Source organism: Pristiophorus japonicus, chromosome 15 (genome assembly GCF_044704955.1).
Source record: "Pristiophorus japonicus isolate sPriJap1 chromosome 15, sPriJap1.hap1, whole genome shotgun sequence".
NCBI lineage: Eukaryota > Metazoa > Chordata > Chondrichthyes > Pristiophoridae > Pristiophorus > Pristiophorus japonicus.
The window spans coordinates 59,365,516-59,393,443 of NC_091991.1; the positions used below are offsets into that span (position 1 = coordinate 59,365,516).

A 27,928-nucleotide genomic window follows, 5' to 3' on the forward strand; every position below is an offset into this window, starting at 1 on the left:
TACATCCACCTGAACTGTCAGGGCCCTTAGTTTGACATCTCCTTCGCCCAGTGCTGTACTGAAGTGCCAGCCTAGACTAGGTGTCAGCTGTGGCTCAGTGGGTAGCACCCTCGCCTCTGAGTCAGAAATTTGTGGGTTTAAGTCCCACTCCAAAGACTTGATCTAGGCCGACACTTCCAGTGCAATACTGAGGGAGTGCTGCACAGTCGGAGGTGCCGTGTTTAGATATGCGGATAGGGTAGGAGGAGGCTCGTGTATAGCATAAACACTGGCATGGACCTGTTGGACTGAATGGACTGTGCTGTACATTCTATGTATCTCTATCGTGAAATGTATTTTACGGTCAGAGTGAAGCCTATCTTTGGAACCAAGTTGAGTATTGATGCCTTAAGTGAATCCAGTTTATGGAGAGTACAGTATTATAGAAAGACTGGCAGGCCCTGACTCCCAGCAGCACTGAGGTGCTGCACCTTGTGAGGTAGGAGCCCAGTTCATGGGTACTGTAATGTGCTGCCATGTACTAGCTTCAAATAAATTAGAGGTTTTCTCACTCCAGGTTAAAGAGGAGTCTAATAAAGGGTTTTCAAAATTATGAAGTTTTGAGAGGGTAAATAGTGAAAGATTGATTGGTGAATTAATAACAATTGTAATTATTCGTATCAAAGACAAAGTTAGAAATGTTTTCACACAGGGTTCTTGCAACATTGGGTGCTTTACCACAAGTGGCTATTGAGATAGGCACTTTAACATTACTTAGAAGTGGGGCTGCGAGAGAACACCAACGCAGGTCGGGAGTATAAGAGCTGGGGTATACCACTGCAGCTTCCAGCGCGAGCTACTCCAAGTGTGCGACGGCTTCGAGGTGGGCGACTGACTGACATCAGGACCCAGGTCGCCGTTGGGAGCGTGGGCAGCAGCATCGGCTGGGGCCTGGTAAAGCAGAGGAGCGGGAAGGTCGTGGCGGACTTGCAACGAGTGGTCGGGGCAGAGGAGCGATGAGGGATCGTGGCTGAGATTTGATCAGTGATCGTGACGGAGGTTCGGCAAATGTTTGGTGCGGAGGTGCGGTGGGAGATCGTGGCGGAGGTGTGGCGAGTGTTTTTGCGGTGGAGGAGCAGCGAATGTTTGTGGCGGAGGAGAGAAGCAAAATCGTGGCGGAGGTGCAGCGATTGAGGGTACGGGGCCCAGAAGAACCGAGGGCCATGGGGCAGCACGGGCCTGCCCACACTGCGATATGTGTGCGCACTAGGTCCGTGCAGCAGAGCAGGTCTCCAGTCATCCCAATTAACCCTTGCCATTGGATAAAGGCCTAGCTCTGTCAAGCTCGTGTGGTGGCTGATATGCAATGGTCACCACATGTTTAAAAAAAAATCCACGCACAGGCATCTTCCACCCCCTCAATTGGAGTTCAGGACTGGAACATTGGGTCCTTCATTGAAACATCTGTGAACTCATGTGGAAGCAAGTCATCTTTGTTCGAGGGACTGCCTATGATGATGACTTAGAAGGAAATTGTATAAGTATTTGAAAAGGAATGAATGCAAAATCACATGGCTAAAGGAAATGGGATTCGGATAGCTCCAGTTGAAAGGTTAGCACCATTATATGGCAAAATGGAGCAAATAGTTTCTATCACTGCTCATTTTATAGTTCAAATTAAAGTTGGATTGAAAGGCTACGGTACTAGAAGGATGAGCTTTTATGGACTGCATACCTTTGGTTGACAGCACCAGGTGAAGGGTGGCGATAACTGGTAGGATTTTTGTAACAGAGTGACTGCTGCCATTGAACAGGAAGCTGTTAACTTTCATGATAACCAGTTCAACTTTAAGTTTAATTTTTTTTTTTGACTCAGTTTGGATGCAGTGATCTCTTTTCTCCACCCCCTCCCCTCTTTTCTCTCTCGGCTCAGTTTGGCAGTGCATAAATAGTAATTCAATGTTTAATTTTTATTTTCTTTTCAGTTCGGCAGCAGCGATCAATTTTCCCCGACGCGGCTCAGTTGCTCCAGCAGCGATCTTTTTTTCCCATCCCCTCCCCTGTCTCTCTCACCAATCTGTGGGAAGTCCAGTGAGAACAACCAAAAGACCACTGGAACTGCATATGCGCAACTACTTTTATTTCATTGGCAGCAGTCGTGTCCTTTTTGTCAAGAATTTTCAGATGCAGGAATATAGTTTTCGTAAAGAGCTGTGACCTGTTAGATTAAATAAAGCTACTAATCAGGTTTATAAATGAACTGTCAATCTATATTAGTTTATGTTTGGGAAAAAATAGCAACTCATGATTTTTTGCAAAATTTCATGATTTTTGAGAGTTTCTCATGATTTATGAGACAGTGGGATTGGCATTATTTGTGACAAAAGGAAGGGTGAATAATATGAAGCATCATAGACCAATTTTATTTTTTGTCAGTATACTTCAACTTCCGCCACCCCCATCATCAGTCATAGAATTCATGAGGCTTGAGGCTGCATTTATTCCTGCTGTGAAAAAGTTCCAGTATTCTGTTTAATGAGCCACAATGGTGTTGGGTGACTGTGTTGTACCTTTGCATATTTTTATATGTAGGTTTTCAGCCATGGCTCGGAGATAGCACTCTCAGTTCTGAGTCAGAAGGTACTGAGTTCAAGTCCCACTCCAGAGACTTAAGTACAGATTTTAGGCTGATGCTTCAGTTCATGGAGTGCTGCACTGTTGGAGGTGTCATCCTTTGGATGAGATGTTAAACCGAGGCCCCATCTGCCCTCTTAATTGAACGTAAAAGATCCCATGGCACTATTTCGAAGAGGAACAGGAGAGTTCTCCCCTGGTCGTTATCACATTGCTTCAGTGGGATCTTTCTGTGCACAATTGGCCACTATGTTTCCTACATTACAACAGTGGCTACACTTTTAAAAGGTATTTAATTGGCTATAAAGCACTTTGGGATATCCTGAGTTTGTGATCGATAAATGCAAGTCTTCCTTTTCTTTCTATTTAAATCCCATGTGTACCGTGATAGAAGCCAATAACCTGATAGATCATAGATAATACTTTATTTGTGTCGTGGCATATTTCTCTTGATCTTTGTGTGTGTACACTCAATATATTGCAACAAAGCTCTTTGACACATGCTCTTAGGTCTGTTTGAGGGGGTGTTTCAGCTACCAGTCCAACATAGCTTTCTCCTGTTTTCATAGGCCTTCGAGAAGGACAAGACATAGATCCCAATGCCACCCAGTAAGCTAGCACCTCACAGCACTCTGGGTTCCTCACTTCGCCCGCTGCAAGCACTAGCACGTGAGTGTGAAAGTGTATGTAGAGGTGAGTTTGGAGGAGTTGGAACCTGGCAGCCAGAGGGCCAGCTCACACCCTTCCTCAACTGTGGAGCCCTGGAATCCAGACCCCATGGGGCTTGTATTTTAAAGAATGATTTATCTAAGCACTTGTTTTTTCCATTCATTTAGGGGATATGCTAAGCACTCTAGATGGTCTGTTGGAAACTCTGGAGGAATCCACTACCAATATTTGTGCAGCCATGTGTAACAATTTTACTGCAGTACAGCAGGAATATGTGGCAAATCCAGGCCATCTCCAACAGAGCCTTTAATGCCAGAGGTCCTGAGCTCAATTGGGAGTATCTGTGAATGCTTAGAATTTGCTATAGAGGTCTTGAGCGTCATTCTCCAACAGGCTGTCTTCTCCAAATTCATAATGTTGGGAATCAGATGGAGGGAGCCATTGTGGAGGTTGCCCAGAGGTCTGTTCCCATGCAAATCTTTAGATTTACTGACTGCTCACCAACTGGGATATGGCTGGCGCAGACATGGATAAAATTGCTGCTTGTCAATGCACTGCCATATTTGACTCCTCCCGCACAAATGACAATGGCAGAAAACATGACTGGGTAGGCAGCTACTACATTAGTAGATGTGGTATGAGTAATTGTAGGATGGCAAAGAGGCAGAGGATCTCAACAGACCTCACCTGATGCCCAGCAGCCATTTACTTCTGCTACTGTACCTAGAAGGAGTACAAGATTAGGCTCTACAGCACACCAAATATGCACATTCATCAAAGGAAATTAGGCTGTTAAATTTTTTTGCGCTTTATTTTGATCAGGTCCATAAAGTTTTCTTTCAATAGTATAGAATAAGATGTTAGCAGTTGAAATGAAGGAGATCCATACTTATGGTCATTATAGAGATCAGTGTAGTAGTAGGTGTGTTTGATTCTTGCATAATACACATGAAGAGGACTGTTAATTTGATGGGGAAATAGAATCATAGAAATTTACAGCACGGAAGGAGGCCATTTTGGCCTATTGTGTCTGTGCCAAACGACAAAGAAATATCCAGCCTAATCCCACTTTCTAGCTCTTGGTCCGTAGCAATGAGGTTATGGCACTTCAATTGCACATCCAAGCACTTTTTAAATGTGGTGAGGGTTTCTGCCTCTACCACCCTTTCAGGCAGTGGATTCCAGACCTCCACCATCCTCTGGGTGAGAAATTTTACCGTCCAATCCCCTCTAAACCTCCTACCAATTACTTTAAATCTATGCCCCCTGTTTGTTGAGTCCTCTGCGAAGGAAAATAGGCCCTTCCTATCCACTCTATCTAGGCCCCTCATTTTTTTATATACCTCAATAAGGTCACCCTCAGCTTCCTCTGTTCTAAAGAAAACAAACCCAGCCTATCCAATCTTTCCTCATAGCTAAAATTCTCTAGTCCAGGCAACATCCTTGTAAATCTGCTCTGTACCCTCTGTAATGCAACCACATCTTTCCTGTAATGTGGTGACCAGAATGGCACACAGTACTCTAGCTGTGGCCTAACTAGTGTTTTACACAGTTCAAGCTTAACCAACCTGCTCTTGTATTCTATGCCTCGGCTAATAAAGGCAAGTATGCCTTCTTAATCACCTTATCTACCTAGCCCGCTACCTTCAGGGATCTGTGGACATGCACTCCAAGGTGTCTTTATTCTTCTATACTTCTCCGTATCCTATCATTTAATGTGTATTCCCTTGCCTTGTAGCACTACGTTCAAAATCTCCAGTGAAAGCCTGCTGTATGTCTTGCTGCCTGCCAATGTGGTTCAGCAGGAATATCTTCTGGCTCATTGTCATCATCTTACTTTGACGTTTGCTGTGGTGAGCCTCTTCCTCTGCCATTTTCATGATTGTACCTCTCTGAATGTTAGTGTTGCGGAAAATACAGCAGATTACAGTGGTCTTGGAGACCTGGGCAGATTTGTCTTGTAAGAAGTTCCTGATGTCTCCAATTATCTGAAGCACTGCTTCAAAGTGCATATAGTACTTTTGACGATTCTGATGACTGCATGGGCCTCATTGGGGGTGGCATGAAGACATCCTTGCACTTTTTCTTTCTTCATCAGTTAAACTTGGGAAGGGAATTGCTTTAAAATGAAGATATCCTGTCTGCTCCCTGGGAAGCAAGCATTCACTTGCATGATCTTGTTTTGATGATCACTGACCATCTGTACATTGAAGTGGAAGCCCTTGTTCATGTAGACCATGTTACTGAGTGTAGGCCACATGGATGCCTTTTAATGATGCAAAAAAAATCCAGTGCCTTCATTGAGCTGCTGGTTTCTAATGGGGAAAGAGATGTGTTTTAGTAAAGGCAAAGCAATTAATCAGTAAACCTGCTTGATCCACCTGTGAACTGATTGACAAATGTTGTTGTTCTTTTCTGTGGTAGCTTGAAATGACTCTGAGGCATACAAGTTCACTGCCCTGTGGTGGAGTTTACCTGCAGGTAGTGTTGAGCTGACAGCATATTTGTTATTCGCTGCTTCCTGAGTGAAATGTGCTTATGAAGGCAGTTTCCTTGGGCCTTTGCAGGTGAGTGTGCCTGGGTCTGCACACACACACCTGTGTGGTTAAGAGTAGACAAGTGTAAGAAAATCTGCCTCGTATCCTTTTGTCCTGTTCTTCCTCTTCAAAATAACACAAAAAGAAAGGAATACCCTTTGGAATCCCACTTTCAAACTTTTTAATTGTAGTAATGCTGCCTGAACTCTTAGCTGGAAATATCCAAACAAAAATGACAAAAATATTAACACTGAAAAATTCTGCATTCTCAAACCCAAAGGTAAAGACTATTTCACACACGCTGGAAGTTATACAGGCAATTTCTCTTTTTAAATGCCAACCCAGTAACATGCTGGTCTCTCACCCCTGCTTTATATGGGTCAAATGAGCACGTAGCACATTCTTCACAAAATTAGCTTGTTTGCTTTTTAATTTTAATTGACAAATATTAAAATGAAACACATCCACCTTAAGCTTGCTTTAAAGCTGATCAGATGATATGTTGCACAATGTGTGGAGATCCAATGGGATAGATCTCCACCCAATATTCTGACTACTGAGCATCCATTCTAATCCGATGCTGGTTTTAATGTATTGAGTCCATGGTAACTGGATAATTTATGAATTAGTATTATATGATTTAACTCTTTGATACCTCATGTTTGTGCTAGTACAGTCCAACTGTTGCCTTATTTTTCCCAATAGATCAGTACACTGTCGGTTAAATTTACCAAACTTTAAATATGTCATGTTTTTGAAAATTGGGGGCTATTGACTTCTCTAAGTGTAGCCATATCAGTCATAAAAATATCTAGTCTGCTATACTTCCAGGATCATTATGTAACATGGTATTTAAGTATCACCTATTTCATAAATCCCACATTATGGGCTCAAATTTGGCCCACCCCTTTTTTCGGCGCACTCACCAGAGGTGCGGCAACTTTGTGGGCTGAAAATGGCGGCGAAAAAAATCTCCCCCAATTATGGCCGCTGTGTTGCCTCTCCCGGGGCTTGGCACGGCGTGGCCAGTCGATTGGGAGGCAGAGCTAGGGCCCTGCGCCAGAAATAGTGCCGGCAGCTCTCCACATGCGCGTTGGAGTGTGTGCGCATGCGCAGTAGCTCCTGTCTCCAGCCTCTGTGTGCGTGCTGCAGTGTGGGACCCGATGCGTCCCGCCCCTATCCCAGGCCGAGTGGCCTGGCTAAATGGAGTAGAACACTGTCTTTCAGGTGTCACATTATGTTCAAAACCAGCTCAGATGGATGGGAGGAAAGTCCAAGGTTCCTAAGTGAAATAATTTTGGATGGTTTCAATCCAGTTTTTGTTTACTGTTAGCCCATAGTACAAAATTACCAAATAATTCCAAGACTTGAGCATATAATCAAGGCTAATGCTCATGAGCTGAATGGCTGTACACCATAGCTGACCAGAAACTGCCGCTGGATTATCTATCACTATAGTGAAATACCCAGTGAAAGTAGAGATTCCATGTCTCCTTTAGCAGGTTGACAGTTTATCTTAGAAGTCATTTTCTGCTTGGATGTCGGCGGCCAGTTCCCTGTGCTCTCCCTGGTCGCCCCGCACCTATCCCGGGCCGAGTGGCCTCCCGCACCGGCCGGCCCGCTGACTTCCCGGGCCGAGTTTTGATAGCAAGGTGGGACTTAGTTTTATTTTTTATTTCTTCTTGAATGTTTTTATGCTTCTTGAATGTTGTGCTTTGTTTAGTGCTTTGCAAGGTCTTCTCCGCTCCCCCTCCCGCCCCTATCTCTGGCCAAATGGTCTCAGATGTACCTACCTGCGCTGATTTTTTAACTCTTCGCAAGGGTTTTCTGTGCAGCCACAAGTGGCCACATACGCTGGCCTAAGTTAGTTTGGAGCAACTATTAGCTGTCCAAAGTGGCTTAAATGGCCAAAACGGGCATAGGTGGCTGATAACGTCCCCTTTTGGAAAAAAAACTAAACCAAAAAAAATCCTAACTAACTCACACTGGCGGAAATTGAATGTGCAAAATGGGGATTTTTAAGATACTCCAGAAAAATTAAGTTGCCCCGAAAAAAACAGAGCAACTTCTGGGCAAATTTGAGCCCAATGAATGGTGGGCTTTGCTGCAAACTGATTTTGAGTGAGATTGTGAATTTGGTTTGAATTTTGTGTTGTGCTTTTTATTGTGAGCCTATGCACATTGAGAGCTGTGTTGAGACTGCCCAAACTCAATTTACATATGACATAAAGATCACAGATAATGTTCGAGGACATTGTGGATTTGTTTATCTTGTGGTACAGTTACACAGTGGATTGCTGTTTGAAATGTGCAAAAGCAAGGAAAGTTGGAGTTTGGACCAGGTAATACATTTTCCATGACAAAGTTGATTTAAAAATATTTGTGGGGACAAATAAAAAGCTTTCGCATAGTTGCTTGATGCATATATGTATGTTACAGCCATTATCCAACTGCAGTGATTACTGGTGAATTTTGAAGACCACTGTGTTTAACTGTTCGGTGTGGGTGATTAGTGGAGATTTGAATGATTGGAGGATTATTTTTGACAGAAAAGTAGCAACTTGGTGTTCAAACTGAAACTGATGGAACATGCTAGAAGATTATACATTCTGATCTGATCAAGTTCAATTGTTTCCATTTAGTTCTCTAGGTTAAATATGTCTGTGTTCCTTAATTTACCCTGGACCATATTATGCTGCTGACTGTAAAGCAATCAGTGGCTGATTGTTAATTTCATCACAGTTATTTAGTTCCTTGAAATTAAAAATATAACAAGCAACCATATAATGAAGGCAATTTTTTTTTAAAAAGAGGGGAGAAGCAGATATTCCCGATGAAATCTTCAAGTTCAAGTCATTTGCAGTTCTGATCAGCTTATTGTATTTACTATAATTGACTGTAAAGAGTCTAGGGCTGGATTTTCAGGTCTTCTGCGCTCCGTTTTTCACCCCGGAGTGGCGGCAATGGCGGTGGTGAGGTGTTTTGGCCGGGCGGTCAGCCTCCAGTGCCCCACAGTGATCCTCGGGTCCGGTTTGGCTGAGCAGCGCTGCCCGGAAGAGCTGCCCCTGGTTGCGACACCGGCGCGAGTTTGAACTTCAGCCCGACCCGTATGTCGCAAAGCGCACATCGCACTGACCGCCTGGGAAATCAGGCAGACCAACGATCCCGTCTTGCGGAGGAGCGCTCCCGGCCCGTCTCTTTAGCTCGGGAGTTTCCCATCCTAACACCCTCTCTTAGCGCTGCGCCCCTTGACTCAGGGCCTCAGGACTCAGTTGCCCAAACTTAGTTACTGAGGCGCAAACTGTTCCCGGGCGTTAACTTTCCCGCCCCGTCGCCATTATCGCCCAAAAAATATCAAAGCCGAAAATCCAGCCCTATAAAATCAACTCCCCCAATGCTTCAGAGGTAAAGTTACCATTTCTGAGTCTTACAGACCAAGAAGGTCTCAGATTCCATCCCCAGTCTGTGCTTAGTTATCTGCTAGGAGAGTGGTTGTGCTCCTATAGTTAGCTGTACCGCCTCTGGGTTAATGAAGCAAAATATTTGGCCAAGTTGCCTACTCCTGATCGCTGTACAATAATCCATACTGCACATGTATCTGTATGAATGAGTGGTGAGGGGAGGAATGGGCTCAACTGTGATGTTCTCTGCAGTCAGATAGAATGCTGCCACTGAAACTGATAGAATATGCTCAAAGATTATACATTCTGATCTGATCAAGTTCAATTGTTCCCATTTAGTTCTCTAGGTTAAATATGTCTGTGTTCCTAAATGTATCCTGGAACATATGCTGCTGACTGTAAAGCAATCAGTGGCTGATTGTTATTTCACTGATCATACATGAGCGATAGCCCCTTAGGCTTGGTTATGGAGGGTGAGCACAGCCATTGGAACTGATCTTAAATAAGGGAGCCATTGCCTCCAGATGGGGAGGGAGAACAAAACGACGTTATAGAGAGATCTGATCTATGTAGCTTATCTAAGGGACAATACACATGTAGAAGTCTATAGAACTTAGAATGTCCTTCATTTTGTTGACAATTGAGGTGTTGGCTCAATGGGAACACTCTTGCCACTGAGTCAGAAAGTTGTGGGTTCAAGCCCCACGCAGAAACTTGAGCACACATGCCAGCAGTTCAGTGTAGTACTAAGGGAGTGCTGCCCTGTTGGGGTGCTGTCTTTTGGATGAGACATTAAATCGAGGCCCCGTCTGCTCTAGGTGGGTGTAAAAGATCTCACGGCTCTATTCGAATTAGAGCTAGGAGTTCTCCCAGTGTCTTGGCCAACATTTATCCCTCAACCAACACCTAAAAACAGATGATCATATCATTTATTTCATTGCTGTTTGGCTGCTGTGTTTCCTACATTATAACAGTGACTACATTTCAAAAATACTTAATTAGCTGTAAAACAATTTGAGTTGCCCTGCGGTTGTGATACGTATTCTATAAATGCAGTTCATTCTTTTTCTTTCTTGGTTCTGTACAATTACACTTTGGTTCCAATTGTTCTAGATTACTTCAAGTAAAATGAATACACAGATAAAACAGAGACCACTATGTAGTTACAAGTTCTTAATCAGTTCTTAAACACATTTAACCTACACATGCTAAACAAAAATAAAAATGTGAACAACTTTTGAAGTATACTTTGAATGACCTGATGAATCTCTGTTGTGAGATTAATGTTTTTCTTACATTTGTGACCTATAGTGAAGAGTGGCCTGGCAAAAATATTTGTTACATTAGAATTATACATTAGGTCTTAAGAAAACTTGCCTCAAATTTTTTTTGAGGAAATTGAGATAAATCATTTATGACTTATTGCTGAGAATTTACTTTAATTGTTAACGGAGGTAAATTAAAACTGCCAAGTAAATTTCGTACCATCTGTCTGCAATTACAGTCCTAGTATTGGATGTAGTTTATTGTAAAAATGTTATATTTGAATTTTCTTTTTGTAAAATTATCATATCTGTAGTATGTTTCTGTCATTGATGAGAAAAAATAGGAGTGGGGAATATCAGCATTCAGGTACATTTAAAGCCTGGTGATATAAATTTGATCACTGACAGGGGAGAAATTGCAATCAGGACATCGTTGAATTTTGCACCCAAATCTAAATTGCAATTTTTAAAACAACTTTTTTAGAATATTATTTTACATTATGTTGTGAAATTTGGTTTGCACAAGTACAAAGATTTGAGAGAACCTTACCTCCCGGACACGTGTAGAAGCAGTTCAGCTGGGTCTCCTTCACGGTTATGCCTTTGTACTTGGTATCCATTGCATGTAGTGGTTGGGTAGACAACCGTGCGGAAGCCTTTTGATGAACAACTGTTTGAAACATTTTACCTTCCAAGGCGATGATTCTATCTTCATTGAAAATGCATACTAAGTGAAAATTAGTAGTATCTTAAATCTGTGTTTGAAGGTGTTCTAGAGTTATTTATTCAGAATTTAGCTCAGTAAGGTACATGCTAGGTGACCGTGCTCGATAATTGCTGTTTCTGATGCATTCTTTCAAAGAGTGAGAGATGAAGGAGGATAGTGACTATATACGCTGTCATCCTCCACTCCAGAGAATTACATTGTGGCATGCACCTCTGCATCACAGCTGACCTTTTGATATGGAGCCCTCATCCCATTAAGAGGAAGCAAAGATAAAAGCTTCAGCAATGCCTGAATTACAAGCCAGCTAAGATTATAAAATTCTCCAAGAATTCATGTCATGATCTTGTGATGAACAGTTAAAGCATTCCCTGCATTTCTAGTCCAGCTATGTGTGGGGACAGGGAGAGAGAGAACAACTGCATAAACTACAACAAATAATTATTAAATTATATTCTGGAGCCTTATAGAACAAATACTTTAAAAGTATTTTTCAACAACAACAATTTGTATTAATATAGCACCTTTAACGTAGTGAAATGTCCCAAGACGCTTCATAGGAGTATTATGAGATAAAAGGTTTGACATTATGCCACATAAGGAGATATCAGGGCAGGTGACCAAAAGCTTAGTCAAAGGGGAGGTCTTAAGGAGCATCTTGAAGGAAGAAAGAGGTAGAGAGGCAGGGAGCTCCAGAGCTTAGGGCCGAGGCAACAGAAGGTACGGCCACCAATCGTTGAGCAATTATAATCAGGGATGCTCAAGAGATCATAATCAGAGGAGCGCAGACATCTCCTGGGTGGAGGGGGGTGGGGGGTTGTGGGGCTGAAGGAGCTTATAGAGATAGGGAGGGGCGAGATCATGGAGGGATTTGAAAACAAGGATAAGAATTTTGAAGTCGAGGCATTGCTTAACCGGGTGCCAGTGCAGGTTAGCGAGCGCAGGGATGATGGGTGAGAGGGACTTGGTGCGAGTTAGGACACGGGCAGTCGAGTTTTAGATCACCTCTAGTTTATGTAGGGTAGAATGTGGGAGGCCAGCCAAGAGTGCGTTGGAATAGTCAAGACTAGAGGTAACAAAGGCAGGGATGATGGTTTCAGCAGCGGATGAGCTGAGGCAAGGACGGAGATGGGCGATGTTACGGAGGTGGAAATAGGCGGTCTTAGTTATGCTGCGGATATGTGGTCAAAAGCTCATTTCAGGGTCAAATATGACACCAAGGTTGCGAACAGTGTGGTTCAACCTCAGACAGAAGTTGAGCAGAGGGATGGAATCAGTGGTTAGGGAACGGAGTTTGTGGCGGGGGCTGAAAACAACGGCTTCGATCTTTCTGCTCATCCAGAACTGGGTGTCTGACAAGCAGTCCGACAATTTAGAGACCGTGGAGTGATCGAGAGAAGTGGTGGTGAGGTAGAACTAGGTGTCATCAGAGTACATGTGGAAATTGACGCTGTGTTTTCAGATGATGTTGCCAAGGGGCAACATGTAGATGAGAAATAGGAGGGGGGGCAAGGATAGATCCTTGGGAGACACCAGAGGTAACGATGCGGGGGTGGGAAGAGAAGCTGTTGCAGGTGATTTTCTGGCTGTGATTAGATAGATAAGAATGGAACCAGGCGAGTGTAGTCTCACCCAGCTGGATGAAGGTGGAGAGGCGTTGGAGAAAGATAGTGGTCAAATGTTTCAAAGGCTGCAGGGATAATCTTTAGGGTAAGTTTGGTCTGGTGGGCTCGGGGAAGGAAGGGAAGAGGCAGAAGCGGCTGAACAGATGGTTTCAATCTTAGAGACAAAGAAGTCCATGAGCTCCTCACACTTATTATCGGAGGTGAGGGTGGAGACTGGGGAGAGGGGTTTAAAAAGACGGTTAGCAGTGGAGAATAGAAGCTGGGGTTTATCGTTGCATTCCAGAATGATTTTGGAATAGTGAGCAATTTTGGCAGACAAGAACAGGACCTGATAATGCTTTCCCTGGTCCAGCCAGATCATGTGGTGAATGGCTAAACTAGTTGTTTACCATATCTGTTCAAGTCTGCGTTCCTTGGACTTAAGGGAGTGACGATCAGGGCTGTAACCAGGTGGAACGGCCAGGGTGACAGAGAGTAATTGTTTTAACGGATTAGGGCATCAAAGGTGGTGGTGAGGGTGTGATTGAGCAGATCGGTAGCATAGAAACATAGAAAATAGGTGCAGGAGTAGGCCATTCGGCCCTTCTAGCCTGCACCGCAATTCAATGAGTTCATGGCTGAACATGCAACTTCAGTACCCCATTCCTGCTTTCTCACCATACCCCTTGATTCCCCTAGTAGTAAGGACTTCATCTAACTCCTTTTTGAATATATTTAGTGAATTGGCCTCAACAACTTTCTGTGGTAGAGAATTCCACAGGTTCACCACTCTCTGGGTGAAGAAGTTTCTCCTCATCTTGGTCCGAAATGGCTTACCCCTTATCCTTAGACTGTGACCCCTGATTCTGGACTTCCCCAACATTGGGAACATTCTTCCTGCATCTAACCTGTCTAACCCCGTCAGAATTTTAAACGTTTCTATGAGGTCCCCTCTCATTCTTCTGAACTCGTGAATACAAGCCCAGTTGATCCAGTCTTTCTTGATAGGTCAGTCCCGCCATCCCGGGAATCAGTCTGGTGAACCTTCGCTGCACTCCCTCAATACCAAGAATGTCCTTCCTCAGGTTAGGAGACCAAAACTGTACACAATACTCCAGGTGTGGCCTCACCAAGGCCCTGTACAATTGTAGCAACACCTCCCTGCCCCTGTACTCAAATCCCCTCGCTATGAAGGCCAACATGCCATTTGCTTTCTTAACCGCCTGCTGTACCTGCATACTAACCTTCAATGACTGATGTACCATGATACCCAGGTCTCTTTGCACCTCCCCTTTTCCTAATCTGTCACCATTCAGATAATAGTCTGTCTCTCTGTTTTTACCACCAAAGTGGATAACCTCACATTTATCCACATTATACTTCATCTGCCATGCATTTGCCCACTCACCTAACCTATCCAAGTCGCTCTGCAGCCTCATAGCATCCTCCTCGCAGCTCACACTGCCACCCAACTTAGTGTCATCCGCAAATTTGGAGATACTACATTTAATCCCCTCGTCTAAATCATTAATGTACAGTGTAAACAGCTGGGGCCCCAGCACAGAACCTTGCGGTACCCCACTAGTCACTGCCTGCCATTCTGAAAAGTCCCCATTTACTCCTACTCTTTGCTTCCTGTCTGACAACCAGTTCTCAATCCATGTCAGCACACTACCCCCAATCCCATGTGCTTTAACTTTGCACATTAATCTCTTGTGTGGGACCTTGTCGAAAGCCTTCTGAAAGTCCAAATATACCACATCAACTGGTTCTCCCTTGTCCACTCTACTGGAAACATCCTCAAAAAATTCCAGAAGATTTGTCAAGCATGATTTCCCTTTCACAAATCCATGCTGACTTGGACCTATCATATTACCTCTTTCCAAATGCACTGCTATGACATCCTTAATAATTGATTCCATCATTTTACCCATTACCGATGTCAGGCTGACCGGTCTATAATTCCGTTTTCTTTCTCCCTCCTTTTTTAAAAAGTGGGGTTACATTGGCTACCCTCCACTCCATAGGAACTGATCCAGAGTCAATGGAATGTTGGAAAATGACTGTCAATGCAACCACTATTTCCAAGGCCACCTCCTTAAGTACTCTGGGATGCAGTCCATCAGGCCCTGGGGATTTATCGGCCTTCAATCCCATCAATTTCCCCAACACAATTTCCCGACTAATAAAGATTTCCCTCAGTTCCTCCTCCTTACTAGACCCTCCGACCCCTTTTATATCCGGAAGGTTGTTTGTGTCCTCCTCAGTGAATACCGAACCAAAGTACTTGTTCAATTGGTCCGCCATTTCTTTGTTCCCCGTTATGACTTCCCCTGATTCTGACTGCAGGGGACCTACGTTTGTCTTTACTAACCTTTTTCTCTTTACATATCTATAGAAACCTTTGCAATCTGTCTTAATGTTCCCTGCAAGCTTCTTCTCGTACTCCATTTTCCCTGCCCTAATCAAACCCTTTGTCCTCCTCTGCTGAGTTCTAAATTTCTCCCAGTCCCCGGGCTCGCTGCTATTTCTGGCCAATTTGTATGCCACTTCCTTGGCTTTAATGCTATCCCTGATTTCCCTTGATAGCCACGGTTGAGCCACCTTCCCTTTTTTATTTTTACGCCAGACAGGAATGTACAATTGTTGTAGTTCATCCATGCGGTCTCTAAATGTCTGCCATTGTCCATCCACAGTCAACCCCTTCAGTATCATTCGCCAATCTATCCTAGCCAATTCACGCCTCATACCTTCAAAGTTACCCTTCTTTAAGTTCTGGACCATGGTCTCTGAATTAACTGTTTCATTCTCCATCCCAATGCAGAATTCCACCATATTATGGTCACTCTTCCCCAAGGGGCCTCGCACAACGAGATTGCTAATTAATCCTCTCTCATTACACAACACCCAGTCTAAGATGACCTCCCCCCTAGTTGGTTCCTCGACATATTGGTCTAAAAAACCATTCCTTATGCACTCCAGGAAATCCTCCTCCACCGTATTGCTTCCAGTTTGGTTAACCCAATCTATGTGCATATTAAAGTCACCCATTATAACTGCTGCACCTTTATTGCACGCACCCCTAATTTCATGTTTGATGCCCTCCCCAACATCACTACTACTGTTTGGACGTCTGTACACAACTCCCACTAACGTTTTTTGCCCTTTGGTATTCTGCAGCTCTACCCATATAGATTCCACATCATCCAAGCTAATGTCCTTCCGAACTATTGCCTTAATTTGCTCCTTAACCAGCAATGCTACCCCACCTCCTTTTCCTTTTATTCTATCTTTCCTGAATGTTGAATACCCCTGGATGTTGAGTTCCCAGCCCTGATCATCCTGGAGCCACGTCTCCGTAATCCCAATCACATTATATTTGTTAACATCTATTTGCACAGTTAATTCATCCACCTTATTGCGGATACTCCTTGCATTAAGACACAAAGCCTTCAGGCTTGTTTTTGTAACACCCTTTGTCCTTTTAGAATGTTGCTGTACAGTGGCCCTTTTTGTTCTTTGCCTTGGGTTTCTCTGCCCTCCACTTTTCCTCATCTCCTTTCTGTCTTTTGCTTTTGCCTCCTTTTTGTTTCCCTCTGTCTCCCTGCATTGGTTCCCATCCCCCTGCCATATTAGTTTAAATCCTCCCCAACAGCACTAGCAAACACTCCCCCTAGGACATTGGTTCCAGTCCTGCCCAGGTGCAGACCGTCCGGTTTGTACTGGTCCCACCTCCCCCAGAACCAGTTCCAATGCCCCAGGAATTTGAATCCCTCCCTGCTGCACCACTGCTCAAGCCAAGTATTCATCTGCGCTATCCTGCGATTCCTACTCTGACTAGCATGTGGCACTGGTAGCAATCCCGAGATTACTACTTTAGAGGTCCTACTTTTTAAATTTAGCTCCTAGCTCCTTAAATTCGTTTCGTAGGACCTCATCCCTTTTTGTGGACCCTGCAGAAATGTCATGTTGAATGGAGGGCCAAAGGCTGGACAGTTGGGAGTTCATAAGTGCAGTTTTTATACAATTCTGAGGGAAGTATGAGGAAAGCAGGTATCAGTCTGTATCCTGTATATGCTTTTTTACCTATGTCATTGGTACCAATGTGCACCACGACAACTGTCTGTTCTCCCTCCCTTTTTAGAATGTCCTGCACCCGCTCCGAGACATCCTTGACCCTTGCACCAGGGAGGCAACATACCATCCTGGAGTCTCGGTTGCGGCCGCAGAAACGCCTATCTATTCCCCTCACCATTGAATCCCCAATCACTATTGCTCTCCCACTCTTTTTCCTGCCCTCCTGTGCAGCAGAGCCAGCCATGGTGCCATGAACTTGGCTGCTGCTGCCCTCCCCTGATGAGTCATCCCCCTCAACAGTACCCAAAGCAGTGTATCTGTTTTGCAGGGGGATGACATGGGACTCCTGCACTACCTTCCTTGCACTGCTCTTCCTGTTGGTCTTCCATTCCCTATCTGGCTGTGGACCCTGCAGAAATGTCATGGTGAATGGAGGGCCAAAGGCTGGACAGTTGGGAGTTCATAAGTGCAGTTTTTATACAATTCTGAGGGAAGTATGAGGAAAGCAGGTATCAGTCTGTATCCTGTATATGCTTTTTGGTAGTTTTGTTTTATGGAGCAAGCCATTAAATAACGTGTGTTGTATTAGAGCAGAATACTAAGGGGTGTAAAAGAATTCTCAGAATTACAAATCACATATTTTTCAAGAGCTGATTTGATTCAGATTTATTTTTAAATGACGTATCGGCTTGACTCAGTAATTGCACTCGCACCTCTGAGTCAGAAGGTTGTGTGACCAGGATTTGACATTTAACTGTTCACCACAAGATTATGACATGAATTCTTGCAGAATTTTATAATTTTACTTGACCAATAACAATCAATAAAGAGAGCCTGACCACTCCCCTTGACGTTAAATGGCATTACCATCAACATCTTGGGGTTCACCATTGACCAGAAACTGAACTGGACTCACCACAAATGGTGTGGCTACTGGAGGTCAGAGGCTGGGTATTCTGCGGTGGATGGCTCACCTCCTGACTCCCCAAACCCTCTCCACCACCAACAAGGCACAAGTCAGGAGTGTGATGAATACTCCCAGCTTGCTTGAATGGGCACAGCCGTAACATCACTAAAGAAGCTTGAGATTATCTAGGACAAAGCAGTCCAGTTGATCGACACTTCATCATCTACTGGCCTAAACAGCCTGGTGTATAAGAACATAAGAAATAGGAGCTGGAGAAGGCCATATGGTTCTGCATAGTGGACACATGAGACTAAAGTCAGAGCATGTGGAGTCAGAGAACAAGTAGTAGAATGGATAGCAAGCTATCTACAAAACAGAAAACAGAGTACGAGCTAATGGTAGCTACTCAGACCAGCATAAAGTGGGAAGTGGTGTTATAAAAGAACATAAGGCCCTTGGAGCCTGCTCCGCCCTTCAACAAGATCATGGATGATCTACCTCAACTCCACCTTTGCGCACTATCCCCATATCCCTTAGTTCCCTTAGTTCTCAAAAATTTATCGACCTCTGTCTTGAATATACTCAACGATTGAGCATCCACAGCTCTCTGGGGTAGAGAATTCCAAAGATTCACAACCCTTTGAGTGAAGAAATTTCTCCTCATCTCAGTCCTAAATGGCCGACCCCTTATTCTGAGACAGTCACCTCGTCTTCTAGATTCCCCAGCCAGGGGAAAAATTCTCAGCATTAACCCTGTCAAACCTCTTAAGAATTTTATATGTTTCAATTAGATCACATCTCATTCTTCGAAACTCTAGGGAATATAGGCCTTGTCTACTCAATCTCTCCTCATAGGTCAATCTCAGCAACCAGTCTAGTGGACCTTTGTTGCACTCCCTCTCAGGCAAGTATGTCTTTCCTTGGGTAAGGAGACCAGACTGTACACAGCACTCCAGATGTGGCCTCACCAGTGCGCTGTATAATTGTAGTAAGACTTCTTTACTCTTATACTAAAATCCCTTTGTAACAAAAGTTGACATACCATTTGCTTTCCTAATTGCTTGCTGTACCTGCATGCTAACTTTCTGTGATTCATGTACAAGGACACCTAACTCCCTCTGAATGCAAACATTTCCCAGTCTCTCACCATTCAAAAGATCTTCTGCTTTTTTTTACCCAAGTGGATAACTTCGCACTTTTCCACATTATATTCGATTTGCCATGTTCTTGCCCACTCAGTCAACCTGCCTGTATCTCCCCATGGCGAACTATGTTGTGCTGTCTACAGGATGCACTACACCAACTCGAGGCTTCTTCAGCAGCAACCCCCAAATCCGTGACCTCCACACACGATCCTGACCACATATATCGCCATTCCATATATATATATATAATTATAAACTACACATTTATTTTAACTGTCATGCCCATTATTCATGTCTACAATTATATACAATTTACATTTTCATATTTTTCAGCTAATTTTTTAATTAAAATTTCTATATAATTTCTTTTGTATTTATTTTGCTTTCATCTCTTACCTAAAGATTGCTTTTATTCCTAAAAATGCCCCAAAAAATGTGATTGCACTTAAGATCGTTTCCTTTTTTAAAAAACAATGTGATAAGTAGTTATTATATGCAACACCACAAATTCACGCTGGGAAAAAAACACTACTTATTCCATCATTGCAAATCAGTGGATCTTTAATATGTTCCATCTGACATGAATAAAACAGTACTCATGTTTCAATTTAGAATAATACAATTTTTCAGATCAAGGCTGGGAAACCATTTTAAGAAATACACTCTCTTCACTACCTTCTTGACCCCAGAGGATTGTGGAGGTTCAGTCATTGAGTATACAAGAGATTAGTGTGCAAAATTAAAGCACATGGTATTGGGGGTAATGTACTGACGTGGATAGAGAACTAGTTGGCAGACAGGAAGCAAAGAGTAGGAATAAACGGGTCCTTTTCAGAATGGCAGGCAGTGATTAGTGGGATACCGCAAGGTTCAGTGCTGGGACCCCAGCTATTTACAATATACATTAATGATTTAGACGAAGGAATTGTATGTAATATCTCCAAGTTTGCAGATGACACTAAGCTGGATGGCAGTGTGAGCTGTGAGGAGGATGCTAAGAGGCTGCAGGGTGACTTGGACAGGTTAGGTGAGTGGGAAAATACATGGCAGATGCGGTATAATGTTGATAAATGTGAGGTTATCCACTTTGGTGGTAAAAACAGGAAAACAGATTATTATCTGAATGGTGACAGATTAATAAAAGGAGGTGCAACAAGACCTGGATGTCATGGTACATCAGTCATTCAAAGTTGGCATGCAGGTACAGCAGGCGGTGAAGAAGGCAAATGGCATGTTGGCCATCATAGCAAGAGGATTTGAGTATAGGAGCAGGGAGATCTTATTACAGTTGTACAGGGCCTTGGTGAGGCCACACCTTGAATATTGTGTACAGTTTTGGTCTCCTAATCTGAGGAAGGACATTCTTGCTATTGAGCTAGTGCAGCGAAGGTTCACCAGACTGATTCCCGGGATGACAGGACTAATGTATGAGGAAAGACTGGTTTGACTAAGCTTATATTCAGTAGAATTTAGAAGAATGAGAGGGGATCTCATAGAAACATATAAAATTCTGACGGGATTGGACAGGTTAGAGGCAGGAAGAATTGCTGGGGAGTTCCAGAACCAGGGGTCACCGTCTAAGAATAAGGGGTAAGTCATTTAGGACTGAGATGAGGAGAAACTTCTTCACTCGGAGAGTGGTTAACCTGTGGAATTCTCTCCCGCAGAAAGTTGTTGAGGCCAGTTTGTTAGATATATTCAAAAGGGAGTTAGATGTGGTCCTTACAGCTAAAGGGATCAAGGGGTATGGAGAGAAAGCAGAAAAGGGGGACTGAAATGCATGATCAGCCATGATCTTATTGAATGGTGGTGCAGGCTCGAAGGGCCGAATGCCTACTCCTGCACCTATTTTCTATGTTTCTATATTCAAGACAGAGATTGCTAGATTTTTGGATATTAAGAGAATCAAGGGATATGGTGATAGTGCAGGAAAGTGGAGTTGAGGTAGAAGATCAGCCATGATCTTATTGAATGGGGGAGCACGCTCGAGTGGCCGAATGGCTTACTCCTGCTCTTATTTCTTATGTTTTTAGGCATGATCAGGCCGTGACACCGAGGCCCCTGTGCAAGTCACAGAAGCCATATTTCTGGCTGCTGATGGGACTAACTAAAAGTAGTTTTAGCACTTCTAAAATGATTATTTTGGTGCCTTTTGGAGTAAATGAGCAGCATCTTAGAGTATTCAGCACATTGCCTTTCAAAAGGAGTAATATAGATATCAAATCAAAATTGGGATGGATCAGCTGTGACTTGAACTTCTGCACAATAGTTCCCAACAATTATGCTGTTTATAATCCTGTTCATATAAACCATTTGGAAATGAAAATGTTTAGACAGAAAATCTGGTGTTGGTGCAGGTTTTTCATTGTATTAATGGTGTTTAAGCAAGTTAGGAACCCAGCCTAAAGTGAAGCTGTGAAAATAGATAGATATCGTGCAGTTGTTTAAAAATAAAATAAATTCTCTGAAAAATGGATCCTGAAGACTGGTTTCTTGTTGGAGCATTTGCTATCTAACCAATCTGATTATTCATGATTCCTATCAAGCATTTTTGTCTTTACATTCCTGCGGTAATTGGGAAATAGCTTTCGGTGGCTGTCTCTGCACAGCTAAATGTAACATACTGATGTATCCATTGGGCTAGAAATTCGGTTCTCAGCGAAAACGGTATTTTTTCACCAAAATTACCGTTTTCGCTTCGCTTTTGCTATCAGGCCGGAAATTCAACTTTTAATTTGCGAGCGGTAAAAATCGGCGTTGCACGACCAATTTTAGTCGGAGGCCCAACTGCGAGTTGGGCCTTGGGAGGGTGGAAAAACACCAAAAACAATTTGGAAAAAACAAACCCAAAAATTCACAACACATTTACAAGACACTTATCTGTTGAATCGCTGAAAAAGAATTGAAAAATAAAAACTTTAACTTATCTTTTTGCAGGTCTTCATACTTAACCGCTGCTGGCAGGGCTGCGACGACAGGTTTTTCCCTGTCCGTATTCTGAGCGCGGAATACGGGTGCGGAGAGCGCCAAATTTTTGGCGCAAACGCTATTTCGGGTCTTGCACAGCGGCGCTCCTCTGCCCAACTGTATGTAGAAAGCACCGCCGCAAAACGTCACTGAATTTCCCGCCGACCAGGTTTTCGCCAAAAAGGGTGAAATAGCATCAAAAACCTGGTCGCAAAATCGCTGAATTTCCAGTCCTTAATGCCTAGATTATTACATATGGTATAGATTAGTCGGTTTATTCCACTTCGAGGTAAGCCTGTTGCAATTTTCACTGGTGAGTTATGTACATCTTTGCTAAGTTGTGGAGTAAACTGAATCCCACTAGAGATTGAAAAAAATAGAGCATAACCAGAAGGCCCCCTCCTACTTTCCTGTGTGCCTTTGGTGCTTCAAAACATTTCTGCTGCTTGAAATTAATGATAGTGTACTGGTCTTTGTCAAGCAAATTTAATAACAAACTAGAGAGGCTGTAACACGTGGAGCAAGCTTTTTGTGTAGGTTTTTTGATAAACTGCTCCAGCAAATCTCTGTGTACCTATAAAGGTTCAGTAAGTGTACTGTTACCGGTGGAGGAATGATTTATTTTCAACTGCAAGCTAATGAATTGTGCCTCCATTTAGAGTCCTGTACTTTTAGCTAAAATAGTTTTTTGGCTAGAGGCATGATACTATCCATTCTCCACAGGTTGTTTACTATTTTTCATAAGACAGGAAATGCTATTTTCAGGAGCAATTGTGCTTATGGCTAGGTTTTTCTTGACTGTAGATAGAGTGCCTTCTCTCCATGGCAAGATGTTATTTTCTTGCTAGTGGAATGTAACACACACCGCTTCAGAGTCGATGTATATAAACTTATCACTCAACGAGTGTTTTGTGGTCAACACGATAGCAAACATTTTAATGTGAACATTGGCAGTGAATTAAATGGAGAGAAAGTTGAAGAGTAAATTTGATCTTGCACCTTGTCCAATGCATGCTTTATATTTTTAATTTTCAGTGTCTATCTATGGAATCTGGTTCTATGATAAGGTGGAATGTCAAAGGATTGCAGAGCTTATGAAGAAGTAAGTGTCAGAAAATGTTTTTAAACTTAACCAGTTGTTTATTTTTAAATGTTTTTATTTTTGCTACTGGATTTCTCCAGTTTCCACCCGTTACTATTCAACCACTGCAAGTCAGGTGACCAAAATGTTCTGGAATTAAAACATCATTGCCATAGCCCTGTGTCACTCCATCACTGGTAGGACCAGGTGATGCTACTCAGTTTTATGCTTTCTGCTGATTTCATCCCTTTTTAATGGGGTCTCCACATAGTGTCTTGTCCAGTGGATTCTGAGCAGAGTAAAAGTGGCCAATTGATGTAAACTCCTTCACACTTGATGGACAGTCACAGGATTTTGATCATTAGAAGTGATGTCATCTTTGACTTAAAGAATGCTTTTCTGGATCCTGACCAAAATGCTTGAGTGTCTTGTCAACAGTACTACAAAATATTGAGATACTATTTTACAGCGAGGTAGTGATATATTTAGTGCTAGAATAAAGTCCAAAAACAAACCTCTTTGCTTTACCCTTTTGAAATTTGCATCTCACTTTGCTAGATGCATGTCCTTCTGTACTGTTGCCATAGGTTTTTGAAGGATTTTGCCTACAACTTCAATGGTGAGTAGTTTTAGTTTGTGTCTCCTTTGCTTCATCCTCTCATTTTCATAACTGCACTGAACTGAACAGATTCCAATGACTGCTGGTTTGCTATTGTTGTTCTACATTTTTGTCTATCATCAACACTATGGGCCCAAGTTTCGGGCCGCGCCTAAAACGGCGCAGCTCCGACCTGGACGGCCATTTTTCACGCTTGAAAGTGCGTCGAAAAAAAACTCCGATATTCTCCGGCTCCTCGCAGGTCTTCAGCAGCTTGGCGCACAGAACAGCGGGTGGCGGAGCCAGACATTTGCGCCGATTCTACAAGCAGTGGGGGGCGGGCCTAATTTAAATAAGGCAACGTCGTGCCGGCAACCCTGCGCATGCGCGTTGGAGTGTGCATGCACGCGCAGTGGGAAATAAACATTGGCACTCGGCCATTTTTAAAGGGACTAGAGGAAAAGTGAAGATTTGTCTCGTGGACCCCTGGAAAGGCTTGTGATTTAATTTTAGTGATTGTTTTGTGTGTGAAGGAGCGCTTCACCTGCTGAAATCAGTGAGTGCAGCTTTTCACTGCTAAACTTGCAGAACAGGTGCTGCATTGGTGCATGCAAATTAAGGACTGTGTGTTTTGAGAAATAAGAGTGTTAATTCAACTTTGCAATGGATCAACGTCCACCAAGAACAAAGAATTTCTTGCATGAGGAAGTGGAGATATTAGTCAACGTCATTGAGCAGAGATAGCAGGAGCTAGATACCAGCAACAGAGGTCGCATAAAAGTGCCACCAAAAGAAAAAAAGAAACGCTGGAACCAAGTTGCAGAAGATTACTACGCAGTGGTGCATACCATGAGATTTGGAAGCCAGTGTAAAAAGAAATGGCATGACCTTGGTCAAGTAGTTAATGTAAGTAATATTTTCCTTTTTTAATGTAATCGTAATTGTAATGTGGCTATCTGTATGTCCCACCTTGCAGAAAGACACTCTGTAAAAAGTTATATTTTACTCTTTGCAGAAGAAATTGGCTCACAACAAAAGGGAAGTAACTCGGACAGGAGGAGGCACGCCCAATCTGCATCCACTGACACCCTTGGAACAGAGGGTAGCTGCTATGATGAGTCGTACATGGAGAAAAGCAATCAGTACAGCACAAGCTGGGCCCGCACACAAGGAGGAGGGCAAGTCCTGAAAATGCATCGTGGCCCTTTAAATCAACCTGCTGCCTCGCCTGCTATGTGTGAGAGTACTCATGCCACCCATCCGGCCCCCTCCCTTGCTGTTAAACATTTGACTGTTCTGATGTATTTTGCAGAACATGCTGATGATGATGTTGCTGCTGCTGCCGATCCTGAGGATAGAGAACAAGAACCAGTACAATCAGATGCGGACGAACCAGACTGGATGATGGCAGCGATGACTGAAATGTCTGCAGGGGAGAGCTTCCAAATTAATGTTTGTGAGCCCCCATCAAGGGGTATCAGAGTTTCAACCCCTAGCATAGGTTTTGGTTCTACCTTCCATGGTTTTGATTCCGATGTTGTGGGTCCCAGTGGTGCTCTTGGTATAATGCAGCATTCTACAGTCAGTGCACTACCGTCCGAGCCTGCGCCTTCCACTCGCATAGGTTCTGGTTTCACCTTCTATGGTTTTGATTCTGACATTGCGGGTCCCAGTGCTACTGCTGATATCATGGAGCAGTTTACACCCATTCACCCACCATCCCAGCCCATGGCTCGCACTTGAGTGCTGTTGTCTGGAACACCGAGCGTCCCACCATCCCAGCCCGAGCCTCTCTAGTACTGCCGTCTGGAACACAGAGCGTCCCACAGTCCCAGCGCGCGCCTCCCTGTGTAGTGGTGCCGCTTGCAACACTGAGCGTCCCACCGTCCGTGCCCGCGCCTCCCAGTGTAGTGGTGCCATGAGGCAGATCCAGGCAGAGAAGGAGATTGGAGGCACGCTCTCCTGAGATGCAGCTCAGGTTGTGGCATTGGGTATGGAGACCAATGAGCTTACCCGATCACTCATCAGTGGCGTCAGTGCAGTGGGTGAAGAGTTGACGGTCCTGACGGGAGAACTAGCAGTAATGACACGGGAACTTAGGGAGGGAATGTCCGAGGGAGTGTAATCGACGGCACAGGCCATCAGGGAGGGCATGCAAGTGTCAGCACAGGCCGTCAGGGAGGGCCTGGGTGAGGTAGCTGCTGCAATAATAAGGGCACACAGCCCGGCCAATCAAATGACATCCCCATGAAGAAGTGAACATTCACTGAGCTATGGATGAGACATGATTGCAGCCTTTCTTTGCTGCTTTTGTTCTTGTTCTAGATGTAGCTGTAGTAGCATTTTTCACATTGAAACTGTTTAGTAAGTTTTGCAACTTTACAACTTATAAGTGATCTCAGGGTTTTTAAGTGATCTTATAGTGTAAATGCTCTCACATTCTGTAACATTTAATTTTGCATCTAAAAAGTGATCTTGAAGTTTAAGTGTTCTTGAGAGCGTAAGATTTTTCACATTGAGATTGTTTTGTAACTTTACAAGTTTTTAAGTGATCTTCGTCATATTAAAAAGTATAGTTTGATACAACAAATATTTTATTAGTGACGTTAACTTTTCAATAAAATATTTTTTCATTAAAACTGTTTCATGTTCCATTAACACAACACAACGCAGGAACAACTGCAAAGAATAAACATGTCCATGCGCAACAGTGGTCGCAGAGCCCTCAGTCATCAGTAGTTGAAGCGTTCACAGATGAACTGCTGGCGCAAGGCTCGAGCAATCGTTAAAGGGGCACGATGGATGGCCCTCCTCCGACCTCGTGCTCCAGCATCAGGCACTTGTATGCTTTCCTGATTGTCGTCATCATCCACATCCTGCTGTTCCGTAATATCATTATGCACTGGACCCTCACGTAGGTCTTCTGGTTCCACTACCAGCTCCTGCTGCCTCATGATGGCTAAGTTATGAAGCATGCAGCACACAACAGTGAAGTGACCGACAATCTGAGAAGAGTATAGCAAGTATCCTCCAGAATGGTCCAGGCATCGGAATCGCTGTTTCAATGTGCCTCTCAATGATGCTGCGCGTCGCAATGTGCGCCATGTTGTATTGACGGTCAGCTTCTGTCCATGTCATGCGTAGGGGCGTCATGAGCCAGGTGGTCAGGCCGTACCCTTTGTCTCCCAGTAGCAGCTCTGCCCTTCTGGCTGCTGCTCAAACCTGTCATATAGAACGCTGTCGAGTAGGATGAACACATCGTGGATGCTGCCAGGGTATCTCGCATCGACTGACATGATGCACTGCTTGTCGTCACACACGAGCTGCACATTGATAGAGTGGAAACCTTTCCTATTTCGGTACTGCTCAGAATCCTCCACAGGTGCTCCCAAGGCTATGTGGGTACAATCAACGCAGCCCTGTACCTTTGGGAAGCCGGCAATCCTGAAGAAGCCTACAGCCCTCTCATGGATCGCTTGTAAGTCATTCCTTCGCGCATACAGTGCAGCTGTGACCTGGTAAATGCAGCCATGTATTGCACGTTGAGAGATGGCACGCACATCTCCAGTTGTAGCCTGAAACTATCCCGAGGCATAGAAAGAAAGTGCAGCTATTACCTTCACTGCAACAGACAGTGCAGTTGGCGTCTGCTTCTGGGCTGCAAATCTGCTCTCAGCATATCACAGATCTCAGCGACAACTTTTCTGCGGAAACGCAGCCTTTTGACACAATCAGCCTCGCTCATGTCCAGGTACGAGCGCCTGGCTCGATATTGTCGACGTGGGTAAGGTCTCCTGTCCATCAACCTATGGGCTATGACGTTCCTGTTGCGGTGAGCTCTAATCAATTCTCTCCTATGCAGTGAATTGATGGCGAACCATTGCATAATACGTAGTGTTGACAATGCAGCACCCATTCTGCAGGTGGCTGCCTCTCCCTGTCCCTGGCCTAAGGGCCTCAGTCCCCCTCACAGCTCAAAGGCTGCTTGATTGCTGTATCTTCGGCTGCCGTCGAGCCACTGACGCCGCCCCTATCGCGTGGCCGAATGGCCTTAGTCCCCTTCGCAGCTCGAAGGATGCTTGCTGTATCTTCGGCTGCCGTCCAGCCACTGACGCCGCCCCTATCCCATGGCCGAATGGCCTTAGTCCCCTTCGCAGCTGGAAGGCTGCTTGTTGTTTCTTCGGCTGCCATCCAGCCACTGATGGAAGGAAGGCCTGCCTGAAGCACCGCAGCTCGAAGGCTGCTTGCTGCCGTTGTTGGGATGCCGTCGAGACACTGACGCCACCCCTGTCTCCAACATGGAAGGCCTGCCTGAAGCACCGCAGCTCGAAGGCTGCTGC

At 44.1% G+C, this 27,928-nt stretch overlaps 1 protein-coding gene across 8 annotated transcripts in view; it reads left to right on the forward strand.

Moving 5' to 3' along the window:
- Nucleotides 1-27,928, forward strand: part of dcp1b (decapping mRNA 1B) — a 127,565-nt gene that overhangs the window by 52,541 nt on the left and 47,096 nt on the right. For 7 of the 8 annotated variants that reach the window (XM_070900511.1, XM_070900506.1, XM_070900509.1 and 4 more), the window contains one exon: nt 22,945-23,011. In XM_070900511.1, the coding sequence (XP_070756612.1) occupies nt 22,945-23,011 (67 nt within the window). Of the gene's footprint in view, nt 1-8,117; nt 8,162-22,944; nt 23,012-27,928 lie in introns of those variants that run through there. The other variant, XM_070900510.1, reaches the window with a different exon arrangement.